The sequence below is a fragment of the Octopus sinensis genome, linkage group LG4 (genome assembly GCF_006345805.1).
Source record: "Octopus sinensis linkage group LG4, ASM634580v1, whole genome shotgun sequence".
In the NCBI taxonomy this organism is placed as follows: domain Eukaryota; kingdom Metazoa; phylum Mollusca; class Cephalopoda; order Octopoda; family Octopodidae; genus Octopus; species Octopus sinensis.
The window spans coordinates 12,307,305-12,322,366 of record NC_043000.1 but is presented as its reverse complement, the minus strand read 5'-3'; the positions used below and the strand labels follow the sequence as shown (position 1 = coordinate 12,322,366).

The 15,062-nt window shown below is 31.8% G+C and overlaps 1 protein-coding gene across 1 annotated transcript in view; it reads right to left on the bottom strand.

Moving 5' to 3' along the window:
* The window catches only part of LOC115210243 (metastasis-associated protein MTA3), a 58,413-nt gene extending 48,965 nt beyond the window's left edge, over positions 1–9,448 (bottom strand). Inside the window, exons 1-3 of the mRNA XM_036502677.1 lie at positions 9,316–9,448; positions 8,198–8,383; positions 5,351–5,541 (exon numbers count right to left, since the gene is read on the bottom strand). Coding sequence (XP_036358570.1) covers positions 5,351–5,541; positions 8,198–8,383; positions 9,316–9,448 — 510 coding nt within the window. The remainder of the gene's footprint in view (positions 1–5,350; positions 5,542–8,197; positions 8,384–9,315) is intronic.
* Positions 9,449–15,062: the final 5,614 nt, after the last annotated feature.

Genomic DNA, 15,062 nt, shown 5'->3' with positions numbered 1-15,062 from the left:
AGGGGATTAAAACAGGTAAAATGCTCAGATTTTAAATTGTCAACAGATACCAAAACTAAATGGTCTAAGTGCTGATGACGAAAAATAATACAACATCACGGCATTTACCAAATGGAAAGAATTCATTGGTATTTTAACTGATATCACTCATGATGTACAAGTATTCATTTAACGGCTCCTTTAATAAATAGTCACCATAAACTTCCATAACAACATGGAAATATGAATTTTTAAAAAATGACAATGTCATTTCAGGCATAAGCCACCTCAATGATATCTTAATATAACACACCATATTCCAAAACATATGCTGCTTTTCAAAGTACAGATCATAAAATACATCTATTTGCTCTACCTACTAATTAGTCCTGACTTCTTGTTTAACAAAGACAACACTCCGACACTCTGGACAACTAACTTCTACCATAGTCTCCAGAGTAAAATTGAATCGACAGAAACTGTAGTAAAGATCAGACAATGGACTAAATCAGTTCTTGTGTTGGTCAGTTTAAAATCAACACTTGGCCTTTGGGTACCTCTATGACAGACACTAATCTGGTGCAAATAGTTATTTGAACCAGATCTCCATTCTGATGATATTAAAATCTGACTTCTCTCAAGCCCCTGCAAAAAAGCCATAGATACTGTTTTTCCTCCTCTGCTCTAACAAGTAGATAGCTGCTAGCTATCAATCATGTATGTCATAGGCTTCATCCCTAAAAAATAAACATTAGCTTGTGCCATTGGGAAAGTATACTTTAAAGAAGCTAATCTGTTATTTCCAATTCTTCTCTGATTTCAACCACAACTTATTGGTCACCTTCTCTTTCAAAGAATGTCAAATGGTATTTACAACCAACAGCTTGTTTCTTTTCCCAGTAAGAATAAAGTTGATTTGGCTCTCATACCCATATATTCATTATGCAACTTGTTGGGTGGATAGTTTCCAGGAACTTTATAGATGGCTAGATCATTTGCATTACAAGACCCCCAGAAGCTGTATTATCTCTTCCAGACACACTAGTGCGTATCCTTGCATTCTCTAATGTAACTCAACTTTTCCAGCTACAATGAAACCAATCACTAATTTTAAAGTTGTTGTGCACATGAACTCTACAAAACTGACCAAATGAGGTGATTTTCTAATTAGTTCAAAACAATGATCCTGACATTTAGATAAATTTGAGGAAAAGAGGAAGAAGTATTAGAAATAAAAATGTTTCTTCATAAACTAAATGGCTTTTAACAAAAAATGGAAACAGGCAGGTACTGAGGAACATCCTGGTTTACTGAAAAATTGGTCCTTTATTATTAGTTAATTAAGGATTCAATTCCTCACTTTTTCTAAAGGAAATTAAAACACAACTGTTATGTCCACGACATAGTTGTGCTTGTTACAATATTTCGATTTTAATATATACAGGTAAAAATTAAAAAAATATGAAAAAGGGTGATCATGAGTAGGTTGGTTAATGAAAGCATTAAGTTACACATTTACTTCTGAGCACCTAACATATATGTGTTTATTATTCAGTCTTAGAACATTTCTTTGCAAATACTGAACATAGTTATCTATTTGTTTATACTCCTTTGCTAATTAAAAAAATTTTGAAGATAATATGCAGCAAGTAAGAAAAAAAAAAATTGTTTTCACTAGGTTATAATAGATCTAATATATTGTAATGTTCAAGTCAATAATATTATTTATGGAGTACTTTTCATTAACAGAAAAACTTTTCAAAGAAATAAGGAAGGTAAAATGCTCAGGTATGCAATTATCAACAAGTACAAAAGTACATTAGCTGATGACGAAAAATACACCATCATAGCATTTACCTTTTTTTTTTTTCAATTTTAAGACAGATTTTTGTCTTACTATTCCAATATTTCAATTTGAAAAGATATGCAAAAGATTAATTAATATAGAAAAAAGATAAACTAATGATGAGATCAGGTTTAATCTTTCTTTTTTGTTGCAAACTATTTTTCTTCCCTTTTTCAAGACTGAATATTCTTCAAATTCAGATCAATATGTGAATTATAGGTTTCCTAATTTGAGATTATCATAAATCATTGAAAGAAAATCAGTGTGAAGCGAGAAGATGATACAATGAACAATTTTTTTTATTAAGTTATTAACTATTTTGTCACTATATTAAAATGTTTCAATTACTTTTTGAAATAATCATAAATTTAAACTGGTTATATAAAACTATTTCTTATGCTATATTTATTATATTAAAGTGATATTTTAAGCAACTTAAGAGTCTAAATTTACGGGAGCATTTTTGTTACAAAACTAATTTCAAGTGAACTTTGAAATCTAAAGTTTTTTGTTTAAATATCACCATATAAAATGAGTTATCAGTCAACATTATAATGTAGCTTCACTCATTATATGGATGGCAAAATGAGCTAATTTCATCTAGTTTGTCCTTTTTCCTTTGTTTGCATTTTGCATAGTGATTAGTCTCAGGTCATTATATGGAACACTTGAGTTGAAATAAAAGAAACAGCCAATGAATTTTGAGACATGATGAGGAGGAAATGGGTGTGAGGTCTTCTAAAAGTTATGAAAGAGAAATATAATCAAAGTTTTCACACAATTCACTCACTAGAAATCATGTTTATACACAAAGGGTTGAAACGACATAAAATGCATATGCATTACATTTGATGCATTTTTATTATTTGCTGCTAACAAAAATCATTCCAATTCAGGGTTGTTATTACTAAATCTGAAGTTTATATAACTTCATGTAAGTTTTTAAAAAGATACAATTTAATAGAACTAACGAACAAATATTTAGAGAAAATAAAATTCTGACAATACCTAATTCATGTTATGAAAATGGCAGGCAAACTTGGATAGTCTCAAGCATTAATGAATGATATCTTACATATGTATGCACTATGAACCCACCCCCTATCTTTGTCTACATGCCCCATATTATGACCTTACAAGCAACATAAGAATCTCTCCAGTCTAACTTTATTCCTTCCTTACAAATCTAAAATAATAAATTTTCAGCTTTTTTTTATAAGTAAAAAAAGAAAAAAAGAAAGCTAAAGCTTTTAAAATAAAATTATTTTGAAGTTTCAAAATGTCATGTAAAAGTCCCTATTTTCTGAAACCAATTCAGAAAACAATGCTTTTAATGTTTCCATATGTAATCACCACAGACAGCTCCTGGAGTTAATACCCAATCCACAACTAGTTTCTCCAATCACGTCAGAGACAGAAATCTGTGAGATATTTGTTATCCATGCTAGCCTTACTGAATGGGCTTTCAATAAGCTCTTTATCTAGTGCTGCTTTGATTTTCTGGATTCTTTTTAAAGTTTCCACCGTATTTCTCTATCAATTATTAAGTTTTCATTCTCAAATGAAATATAATTTCCTTTTTCACACCATATATATTCAGCCACTCCCTGACTTAATATCCTATCCAGAGGCTAGCTTCTCCTTTACAATATCTTCTGCATGCAAATGCCGAAGATGTCATATGTACATACAGAGCCTACTGAAAAGCTAAATTGATGAAAGTATTACTCTTGGCACATGCACATGTGTGTGTGTATATATAAAGGTTAGTTTGAAACCAGACTGGTGTTAAGTACATATTCAGGAATAAGACACATGAGAATTGGGAATCAAATTAATTCAAAAATAGACACAAATATTAAAATATTTTTCATCTCTTAGAGTTAATAGTCAACAACAATAATAACCCTTTGTACTATAAATACAAGGCTTGAAATTTTGGGAGAACAGGGTACTTAATTAGCTCCACCCCAATGCTTGACTAGTACTTATTTTATCAATTCTGAAAGCATGAAATGCAAAGTTGACCTTGGTGGAATATGAACTCAGAAACCAACTAAGCATTTTGTCCAGTATGCTAACAATTCTGCCAGCTTGTTGTCCAAATAAGAACAACCATAACAACAACTGTACTATGTACAGTTTTCAGCCACACATCAGGACAAATTTTCAGAATATTTACAGGAAGAAAACCTTTAGATTTATTTAACAATTAAGATTTTGATTCCTTATTACTTATGAGCTTATATTTTATACTGCTTGTTTTCTTATTTCACAATTTTTGGCTTGCATGACATTTTTGCTATAATTTCCAACTATATTAAACAAGCAAAATTATTTTCATAGCTTCTTAACCTGCATTTAACTGTGTTTATTGCTGCAATTATACAGTAACTGATAAAACTAGGAAGTGTTTACCCATAACATGTTTTAGATATTTCTAATTTAACTATCATTGGTCATTTAGTGTAGGGACAATAAATAAAGCAAACACAAAACACTGAATGTAGATAAGTACACAAATTACTTGTACAATATTCTTAGTTTTGAAAAAAAAAATTAAAGATATTTTGTAAATGCAAATTTATCCTAATACTCAGCTGAAAGACTGAATTAATACCACATTATTATATAGTGTTGAGAATAGACTCCATTTTATTTTGTCATATTATTAAAGACATCAAGTTTGCTTATGTGTATGAAATTTCAGAAGTGATTTAGAAGCAACTACACAAGGTAATATCTATTGATGAAACTACAAGGACCATCAAAAATTGATAAAATCAATTCTGTTAAAGCTTACATTTGTAGCAGCCCTAAACAACCATTCTATGTCCGTACAGATTTGTGTCACAGGTGACAACAAGTCTATAAAAACATAAAATGTTTGTTATGGACAAAATTGCTGGAACCACTATTTTGGGGAGGATATCTCCAAACATTCCTAAAACTATGCAATGGATGGGACCATAAAAGAATGAGGAGTTGAACCAACTGAGCCAAAGAGAAACCTATGTTAATCAGGGCTAACTTAAAATTAAAGAACACAGTGTCAACATATAATCTCTCAATCTGTTAGGAATAGTAGCAAAGGCACCCTTAAATTACACCCAACTGTATCAAGAAAAGGAGATATGCTAAGAAAAAAAAAAAAAAAAACATAGTTGTCTAGAACTAATGTTTATAGACCTGCACAATCAGAGCTGACCAGGAGCATAAACACCACCGACATGGAGTTAGAATTTCGAGCCATACCAAAGTACTAACTTTTTTTTAGATAACTAAACTACATTTATTTGTATCAATTCTAACCAAACCAAATTTGCTTAATATTCATTAAGTCTTCATTTTGTCTAAAATTCCAATAACCATATTCCTGTAGAGGAGATGCATGGCCACTCCAGTGAGCAAAAAGGAAAATGGTGAGAGAAAAAGAGATGGTAGGACAAAGTTCACTCAAACATTGTAGATGTAATGTCTCCCTACAAGGACTGTAGAATTTTTGTTTAGAAGAAAGGAACATACCTCTTTGTTCAAATATGATAATAATGATTCTGTTTCATTTAAAAGTGTGACAACACATTTTCCTCGAATATGTGTTGCTGGTAAAGTCTCGACTTGTCTTGACAAGAAGAGTTCTCTGTGCTTCAATTGATGGCGTTGTTTCTCTGTGATGTCATCATTGATCTCTTCGGAATCTTCTTCCAGAGAAGGAACTGCAATATACAAAATTAAACACTCAGATTAGTCTGAGATAATACATAAAAACATCAACTCTAGATAGATATTTTCAGTAATTACCATGAAAACTTGAAATCATACCAGCAAAAGTGGGGAAGCAATTTAATACAAATAGATGTAGAATAAATTAACATGAACATAAAGGCAATACAATTGTTCAACAAATGTTGTTGAACATCCAGTGATAAATCTAGTGATGCCCTGAAAATCAAACACACCACATGTAGTTTACCTTTCAGTTTCTACACTTATTTTATTGACTATGAAGGAATAACAAAGCCAACCACTTAGCTCTAATTACATCGTTTTACAGTTTATAAAACCTAATTTTATGGGTAATTTATTGTAATGAACAATAGATTAACTATTACTGACCAGATTCATCCAGAATTGTTATTGACAATATCTTTAGTGCATATTTTTAGCACATAAGTACAAACATAAAGGACAATTTTGATGATATAGATAGTCAGTTACAATTGAGGACAATCCTAATGAATATTGATTAGCTCAAATATTAATTGAACCAATATTTATTGCGAAGTTTAAATTTTGTGATATTCAATTATGATATCCTATTTTGAATTAGCAAATCTGGAATGGATGAACAAAAAAAAAAATATTAGTGAAGTACTGTTGGCTTTTTTTCTTCATGGCTGAGTCTGTCTCAAGCTACAACCATAATAAAAAATGAGCAGAACATAAAACATCAATTTTACAATGCTCTTGTTACAACACTACCCATTGGCAGTTTAAGTGGGGTGTGAGTTATCAAGGAGAAAATACTAAATCAGAGTATAAAATATTTGTTTAGTCCAATCAACTAGGATTCAAGTATTTAAAGGAGACAATAACAAAACCAAATTAGATATAAACAGAACAGGATGAGTGACTCAGCCAGTCATTTTATATAGAAACTTTATATGACTTCTTCCACTGAATATCTATTATGTAATGATTAAAGATACGTTATATAAATGCCCCTCCAATATAATCCAAACAGATGGTCATTATCAATAAAAGATTAAGAAAATGGTAATAGGAGTAAATCTGGTGGTTAGCACTTGACTGTATTCTGTACTAAAGATACTATAATAAAAATTAAGACATTTGAGCCTTTGAAGGTTTATATTTACTGAGGTATCTGTGAATTCCTTTATGAGCATTTGCATATTTTTGTTCAGACATTATTTCATAATATAGTTGATATCTTAAAACATTACAATATAATCATAAAACTACAATCAATCAATTTATGATCAGTTTTGAGGCACAATAAAATGAGTAAACTCTTTGGCACAAGTATCTCCTTACTGTTCAAGATGACACTTTTTCCTAATATTAATGCTCCAGTTGCAAGGGTGGGGATGATTCTATTTTGCATTTTAAATTAATTTAAAGTTTTGGGGCTATTTTCTACCTATGTCTAAATCTGAAAATTTTCTAAACAAAAGAGTGTTATTACCCAAAGTTATTGCTGGAAATATAATTTCCATAGCTGATCTGTTTTCTTTATTTACAATATACTTGAAATAAATTAAAACTTGCAATTAAAAGATAAAGGTGACAAAATGTTAAGTCATCTAATCTGACAAATTGAATTGAAGACTAAATCTCTAAGTCATTGCTAATACAATTGTTTTTCACATTACTAGACTTCATCTTCAGGGATAGAATCTTTTCTTTTCTTAATATTTACATTTTTACTATGTTTTGATCAATTTAATTTCTCATCAGCAGGTGTTTTATTCTTACATACATACATAGCTCTAAGTGACAAACTGAGTGTATATCCAGGAAAGGAAGACAGTGATGATCATAGATCAATTTAAAACATAGTATACATGTAAATATATCCAAGACATTATGTAAGTATTCATTTGAAACAAAACACTGGGTTTATTGATCACCTCATTGTAGCTAGTCTTTCCAAGAGGTAAATACTAAATTTATTTTCAAACTACCCTATATGGAAAACAGAAAATAATTCATTAACCATGTAAAGAGTTATATAGGGAAGCAAACACTTCCAATTCCTAGCAGAACCAAATACAAAATTTATACTACAAAAAAAAAAAAAAGTTAGGGTTGAAATTAAAAATAGGCTACCACAGCATAAACTAAAATAGCATGAAATCTAATATGAAACAAATTGTGAAACAAACTATCTCAAATCAAACTGGTAAAAATCAATCACTGTATTTTTTTTTTGTTTTTTCATCTGATGAAATACATGATCTTAAAAAAAAACAAAAAGGAGTGCTTCATAGGATATGTAATATGTAGACATGTAAGATAATTGTGGCTTACACACGAATATGGATATGTAATACTGATAGGTGAGGTATTGATTAATTATATAATTAGGTGATTAAGAGCAATATTAAATGACTTGGGACTGCACAAAGAAATGACAATCTGTGAGTGGAATGAAACAAGTCTGCAGACCAATTCATTGAAGCGTAAATGGAAAAATACAATTCATCAAGAGATCAAAATAGAAATCTAAAATCTGGAAAAAATTAACTAGTCCCAAAAACAATTTGCAATGGCCAAGACTAAAAAGCATTGAAATATGTCCATAAATACTGCCAACTGCCTCATGTTTAGAAGTTTCAATGTAAAGCTTACATGGTCCTGCTGCTGCTGCAGCAGTAGTTAGTGGTGGCACTGCTAAGGGTTCATGACCAGAATCTTCTGAGGTTTCTGAGAATGGGAATTCTGAAAAAAGAAAAAGAAAAGAGAAATATAAATAAGCAATAAAAACAATAGGTCTTATTTGTAAATAAGTATTACACCAAATCCGAAGTACTATTCCTAGTTAATATTTCAAATATTAATTAACTAACAATAAATCTCTATGTTCAGCATATGAAAAAAATGATTTTATTTCAGGCAATGTGGCATTAAAGACCAAAGAGACAAGAGTTAGCCTCTTTAATTCAAAATTAATCCAACATATAGTTCAATCTCCACAACCATTTGGTTTAATAGAAAAATTTCACATCACAGATATAACGATGGAACTCTTCAAATACACTAAAATAAATTTTAAAGAATAAAAATATTTGAACAGACACTCATTAGTGAAGAATTATTTCAATGATAACTAAAACAAAAAGAATTTAAAAAAAGCTGCCATTTTAGTTATAACTTCAATTCATCAACAGAATATATCACACAACAGTGAGACAACATCCAAATAGAGGTTTCTCTGCATATAACAATTTTTTTTTTTTCATCTTCTATAATTCAATCATGCTTATTTACCCAGCATATTTATATCATTTGCAATCCGAAATTACATCACCAGATATTTTCTCACTGAACACACATTAACATTGTTATTTCAACATCTATTTTTCCATCCATGCATGCATGCATGAATGGATGGATGGATGGATGGATCAGACAAAATCTGCCCTGGCAAATTTTCTATGGCCAGACATCAATCCTCATTGGTAATAGGGTAATATTCCACCAAGTCCAGGTACGTTTTCACATAAGACTGGAAATTATGAGGACAGCTTGAATGAAAGCGATACAATTCTTACAACTATCACATGATGTTAAGACATACTGTGTGTGTTGTTTATTTTCAGGAACAGCTTGATGTTACTGGTGAACAGCTAACAACACTGGAGAGCATAAAGATTAAATTTGTGAGTGAGAATAACGTTAGCTGACATGGGTGAATGGAAGCCATCTGAATATTGGAAAAGGGTTATTTGTATCATGAGGATTCGTACCAGGTATCAAAATGCAGACATCGTGACTGCTGCTCAATGCTCTCTGAACACTGTACAGGCTGTAAGACAGGACATGGAGAGCTGCAACACAGACTATGAAGCCATGGCCAGCAGGAAGTGACACAGCAAGCATTCTGTGTATGCACACTGGAATTCATCTCTACTCCTTTGAATAGGGCCGTAGCTATGTGAAGCTGCTGGAGCATCAATCCCTAGTTGGAGAGGATTGTTGCTGGAAGGCCACATGTGATAGCTTAAGCTCCTAGCAATACCACCAGAAAGAGTCAGAAGTGGTTGTCAGAGAATTTCTATGACTTCACCAGAACCAACTTCTTGCCTTGCCTCCTAATCCCACCAATTGTAATCCCATGGATTACTATATGTGGGACACTTTTGAGAGACTCACCAACCACTCTGCCTACAATACCAATGCAGTGAAGAACGCATGCGCCAGGTTCCAGAGGTCATGGCAGAAACTGAGGGCAGCTACTTTGAGTAAACTTATCCATTGCTTAAGCACATTTTCTAGGCTATAATTGATATTCTGCCTGGTTTATTTAGCTTCTTTGTTTTGGGATTTTTTTTTTTAATACTTTCATTTTTGGATGGAATAGTGTTTTGTTTTTCTTTTATGCAAACTGTCAAATTTACCTCAAACACCTGAACACACGAGCTACTTTAGTTTACTATATCCACTCGCAAAGATTTGGTTGGCCAAGGACCATAGTAGAAGACACTTGCCCGAGGTGCTATGCACACATTAAATTATACACACATATAAATTTATGCAGCTGATAGGAAAAATCCAAACAAATGGTCTAATGAGGTTTCATGCCAAACTTTCTGAACACTATATATGGGTTTATGGTACTGCTGGAGCAACTGAAACAGCATTCATACCAGAAATAATTCCTGACATATAACATATGATATGTTTTGCAGCATTAAATTGTGGGCATGTCATGCTAATTCCAAATTAAACCCAGATAACTTCTTAAAAACTATTATAATGAAGAAGGGAAAAAACCCAGATAAAAACTTAAAAGTTAATTTTATTTAATCAAACTAATATGGAAAACAGTTTCAGAAACACTAAAAGTGAAATTTTTATTGGTTTTAACTTGATGTTAAATAATATAGTATTTCGATATCAGTCAATATTTACTATCAATTCAATTTGGGAATCTAAAAATAATTTAAATCATTTATTTCTATCAATTAATTTTATAATTTACAACAAATTTTTCATATAAAATGTCAAACAAATAACTTTAATGTCTCCCTCTCAACAAAATTAGCTCAACTGTTTTTCAATACATTTTCCTTTATCGGCTCTAGTTTTCTGGAATGTCACTGTAACCAAAAAGGATCAATCTCAAGGAACCAGGAGTGAGAGTGTGCAATAGGCTACAAATTTCGGAAGGATTAGGTCAGAAAAGGTTGAGACAACTGACAATAACCACCATCAATTTTTCAATAAACTATAAATAAATTAGAGCAAAGAAGCTAAATAAACCAGGCAGAATATCAATTATAGCCTAGAGAATGTGTTTAAACAATCTGGACAAGGTAGGTAAAGATGTCACCTCTATAAGTGTAACATGAGCCTTCTTTGGAGTTGATATTTCATGCAAATCAATGTCTGATTATCAGAATGGGATGTCAAGTTAAATGACAACTAAACCAGAGAAAAAAATTACCAAAACAGATATAAGCATAAAATAATAACTGATTTCACAGAAATTATGAAGAAATATGTTGCACTCAAGACCTTTCAAAATGATTTCAGAAAATAGGATGTAGAACAAGATTCTAAAATATTAAAAAAGTACTTATGCATTTTATGGAATAAAAAAATTTTGTTTATGTTAAAAAGATATGATGCACTTAGCTTGGTGCAAGAAGTTTAATAGGGTCACAATTAAAAAAAAAAATTTCTAACATAAGAGCTACAATAAAATGTTTTTTTTTTAAATTATGCACATGAACAACTTTTGTAGATGAGAAATATATTTAATTGTATATCAGTATATTATTGATAATTAATTCAAAAGGACTGAAAAGACTTCTCTACAATAAAATACCACACCAACAAATGGTTTCAAACATTGTGAGGTGCAATGGACAGTGGGTACATTATCAGGTACCTCTGAATAAGGTACAAGACACTGGTGACCTCTAGTTTGCTTCACTAAACAAAGGTCCACTAACTATGTCACAGCTAAACAGCTAGCAGTAGGAAGGCTAACTGTAAAAAAATAACTGCTCTAACAAATAAACCTTCCTGTCCATGCAAGTATGAAAAGAAGTGTAAAATTTGTGGTCTTAGGCTAATGTTAACCCTTTGTCTGTCCAAAGCATTTTTGTAAGTTTGTCCAAAATGTCCATGCTTGTTTTCAGACTTAATTAGCCCTTGTTTCATATGTTTCAGTAATATAAAACTTTCCAATGATATGTCTCAAGTTACTATGGTGGGTAAAAAAATTGGGAATAGGTGCAGCGTGGCTGTGTGGTAAAAAAACTTGCTTCCCAACCACATGGTTCCATGCTCAGTCCCACTGCATGGGTGTCTTCTACTATAGCCTCGAACTTACCAGCCTTGTGAGTGGATTTGGGAGATGGAAACTGAAAGAAGCCCATCATGTGTGTGTGTCCACCCACCATCGTTTGACAGCCGATGTTGGTGTGCTTATGTCCCTATAACCTAGCGGTTCAGCAAAAGAGACCAATAGAATAAGTACTAGGCTAACAAAGAATAAGCCCTGCAGTCAATTTGTTCAACTAAAGGCGATGCTTCAGCATAGCTGCAGTCCAATGATTGAAACAAATAAGAGTAAAAGAGTACATCAAATATGATGTATGGATGCCAGGGAAATATGTCCTGTGTATCCCATGATATACAGGAACAGGGTTAAAACATAGTTGTCCAAGACTGGGTCTTTGGATAAGCCCATGCTACAATTGCAGTAATAACACAGTCTTAAATAAATATTGTTTTAATTGCAGTGGGATCAATGTGAAAGCAAGGAGTAATTTTTATTGGCAGAATAAGATGCTGCTGCAAATGAGGTGTCAATCCAACAATGGGGAGAAGTGGTCAGCTATTAGAAAGAATATCTCTGGAAATTGCATGTTCCAACCATGTGAAATATTGATTTCCTAGCATCAGTTGAATTCATCTGCACAGAATCATCATTTGATTTCATGTCTAGTAACCATATCTAAATTGTTAACCTACATCTATCCCTTGGTACTATCTTGTAACACATTTCCACCAAAATGTATTAGAACACTAATCTAGATTTAGTTTAATTTTAACAGAATGGTAAAATAATTTAGTTTAATGTTTAAGTCATTAGCCAGTCTTGTATAAGCATGTTTTTCTGAGTTACTATAAGCTACAAGCTAATGTGTTTTGAAGCTGTACTCAAAATGCATTAATCTTTTAGAGTTATTATATTGATTTCCCACAAGTCCTCAAAATAAGATTGGATGGAACACAGTTGATTGAACTGATCCTAGTATATTACTGATACACACTATCCCTTTTGTTTTCATATTTCAACTAAAATACAGTGCTTTTGTTTCAATTAATTTAGAAAATAATGAATCAAAATAACATTGTCATTGTTAAGCTGGTGTTTGACACATAATTTAACATTTTGATGGCAGATTATAATCTCAATCACTTTAAAACAGGAAGCTTGTATCACAATTGAAATAAGTGAGCAACAGTGAATTCTAACAGTATTTCAATTCATAATGTAGGAACATTTGTACCCTTCTGATTCTTTTATTGCCTAGAACCGATACATACCAACTAATAATAAATGTGATAGCCATACCCAATTCTAAAACAAAAACCATGCTATTATGCATATGTTGAGATAAGCAAATAGACTGCTCAGATGCAGGGTTCTAAAGAAAAAAAAACACAACAAAAAAACTCTAAAAATTCAAAATCCAACTCTGACCACTTAAGAAACAGGGACAATACCTTTCTACAGGATAGAAAACCAAGAAGAAAACGACATAATATATAACACAGGACCCAAACATTTATAATTGTGAGTTTCAATTGGCAACGATAGATTTTTGGAATATATTTTAATGACCTACCCCCACCACTACCAAAAATGAAACAATCTTACAATCAAATGTATATGAGAGATATAGACAGAATATTGCTCTATACAAGCCACAGTAATTCTATTTTTATTATCTAAAACAACCTGCTTTTATGTTCCAACTCTAAACAGCTTGGATTTTTCCCACCTTCCTTACTCTACTTTCTAAAAATTAACAGTTAACTTGGAACATTCCAATTGATACCCTGTAATTTAGGTTATATTGATTTTATCTAAAAGAGATCTATAACAGTACAAATAATTGTTTCTTACATATGCAGAGAACTGGAGATTCTTAGTGGATAGATGAGCAAGACATGACATAGCAACTTCCTTAAGACATTTATAAGTGAACTGATGTGGTTCTAATTTGAAAATGAAACCAAGCTTTCTTTTTCAAAGTATTAATTAGCAAAATAAATGAAACAAGAGTATGAGTTGGAGAAATAACGGAGCCTATTTGTGTCTGAAAAATTATTAATATCTCAAATCGTCACAAGACCAAAAATTTGGAGAAATGTGTTAGGTAGGGGAAGGTTTATATTGACACTACCTCCTGCAGATGCCCAATACTGGTTCACTCACCTAAGAGAAAGGATAAGTAAAGTAGGCCAAGTAAAGAGATGTTCATTACTGCAAGCAAAACGAATTTAATTGCCACAAGGGAGACCAGATAAGAGGACATTACAGGGACATATTACAGGAACAAAGTGAGTGTGAGAAAATAGGCATCAAAAGCAACAGAATGGAAAGAAATGAAATCTCCCAAAACGACATCTACTTTAAGCCAATCGGGGCACTCTATAGACAAGATTTCTCTTACTGCTTAGAGCAATGGTCCCTTCTAGCTGTTTTTTAGTAGGCATGTATTCCAGTTGTTCAAGCCAGTACTTGCCACTCTTAGATCCACCTTTCAGCATATTTATTGCAGGCCAACACCACCTCCTTTCAAGTGGTATTTGAATATGATGAGAACTTGGTCAAAGGTGTGTCTTTAGTCCTTTCAATCTTGTCTACCATACAATTTCTTTTTTATTACCCACCAGAAGAATATTGTCTCTGTTTTCTAGTCAAAAGGTGACAGGGCAATTTTTACAGTGGACACATAAGTGTAAAATAGTTTGATTATGTAAAGGACAATAATGCGATGGATCTTCTGGTTTCCTACTTTCCTACAGCAAATGTACTTTAAGATCAACACATTTCACTACATATCTGGCAAGACCACCCCTAAAATTTTCATGGCCCAACATCAGTGATTCTTGACATTTTAGACTTTGTAGTGCACTAGAGATCAAGTAAAACATTACTAACAAACTTCATTTGGAAATTATAAAGCAGAAAAGAATCATTGCATAACATATTTATTAATCATATGTATGACAAAATTATAACCTATTTTTCAAAATCTGCAGAGCACCAGACATCACTTGTAGTATGTCAGTGTAGAATGCATCAAATCAGGATTGTTAGAGCAGGTTCTTTGAAAAAAATCTAGGGTTCCATGAGATGAGGTGTCTTTAAAAAAAAATTTCATTTTATAAAATACTAGTATTTACCATTTCTAATATGAATTATGTTTTTCTTATGACCACTTTCATGTGGCTGTCAACTAAGAGA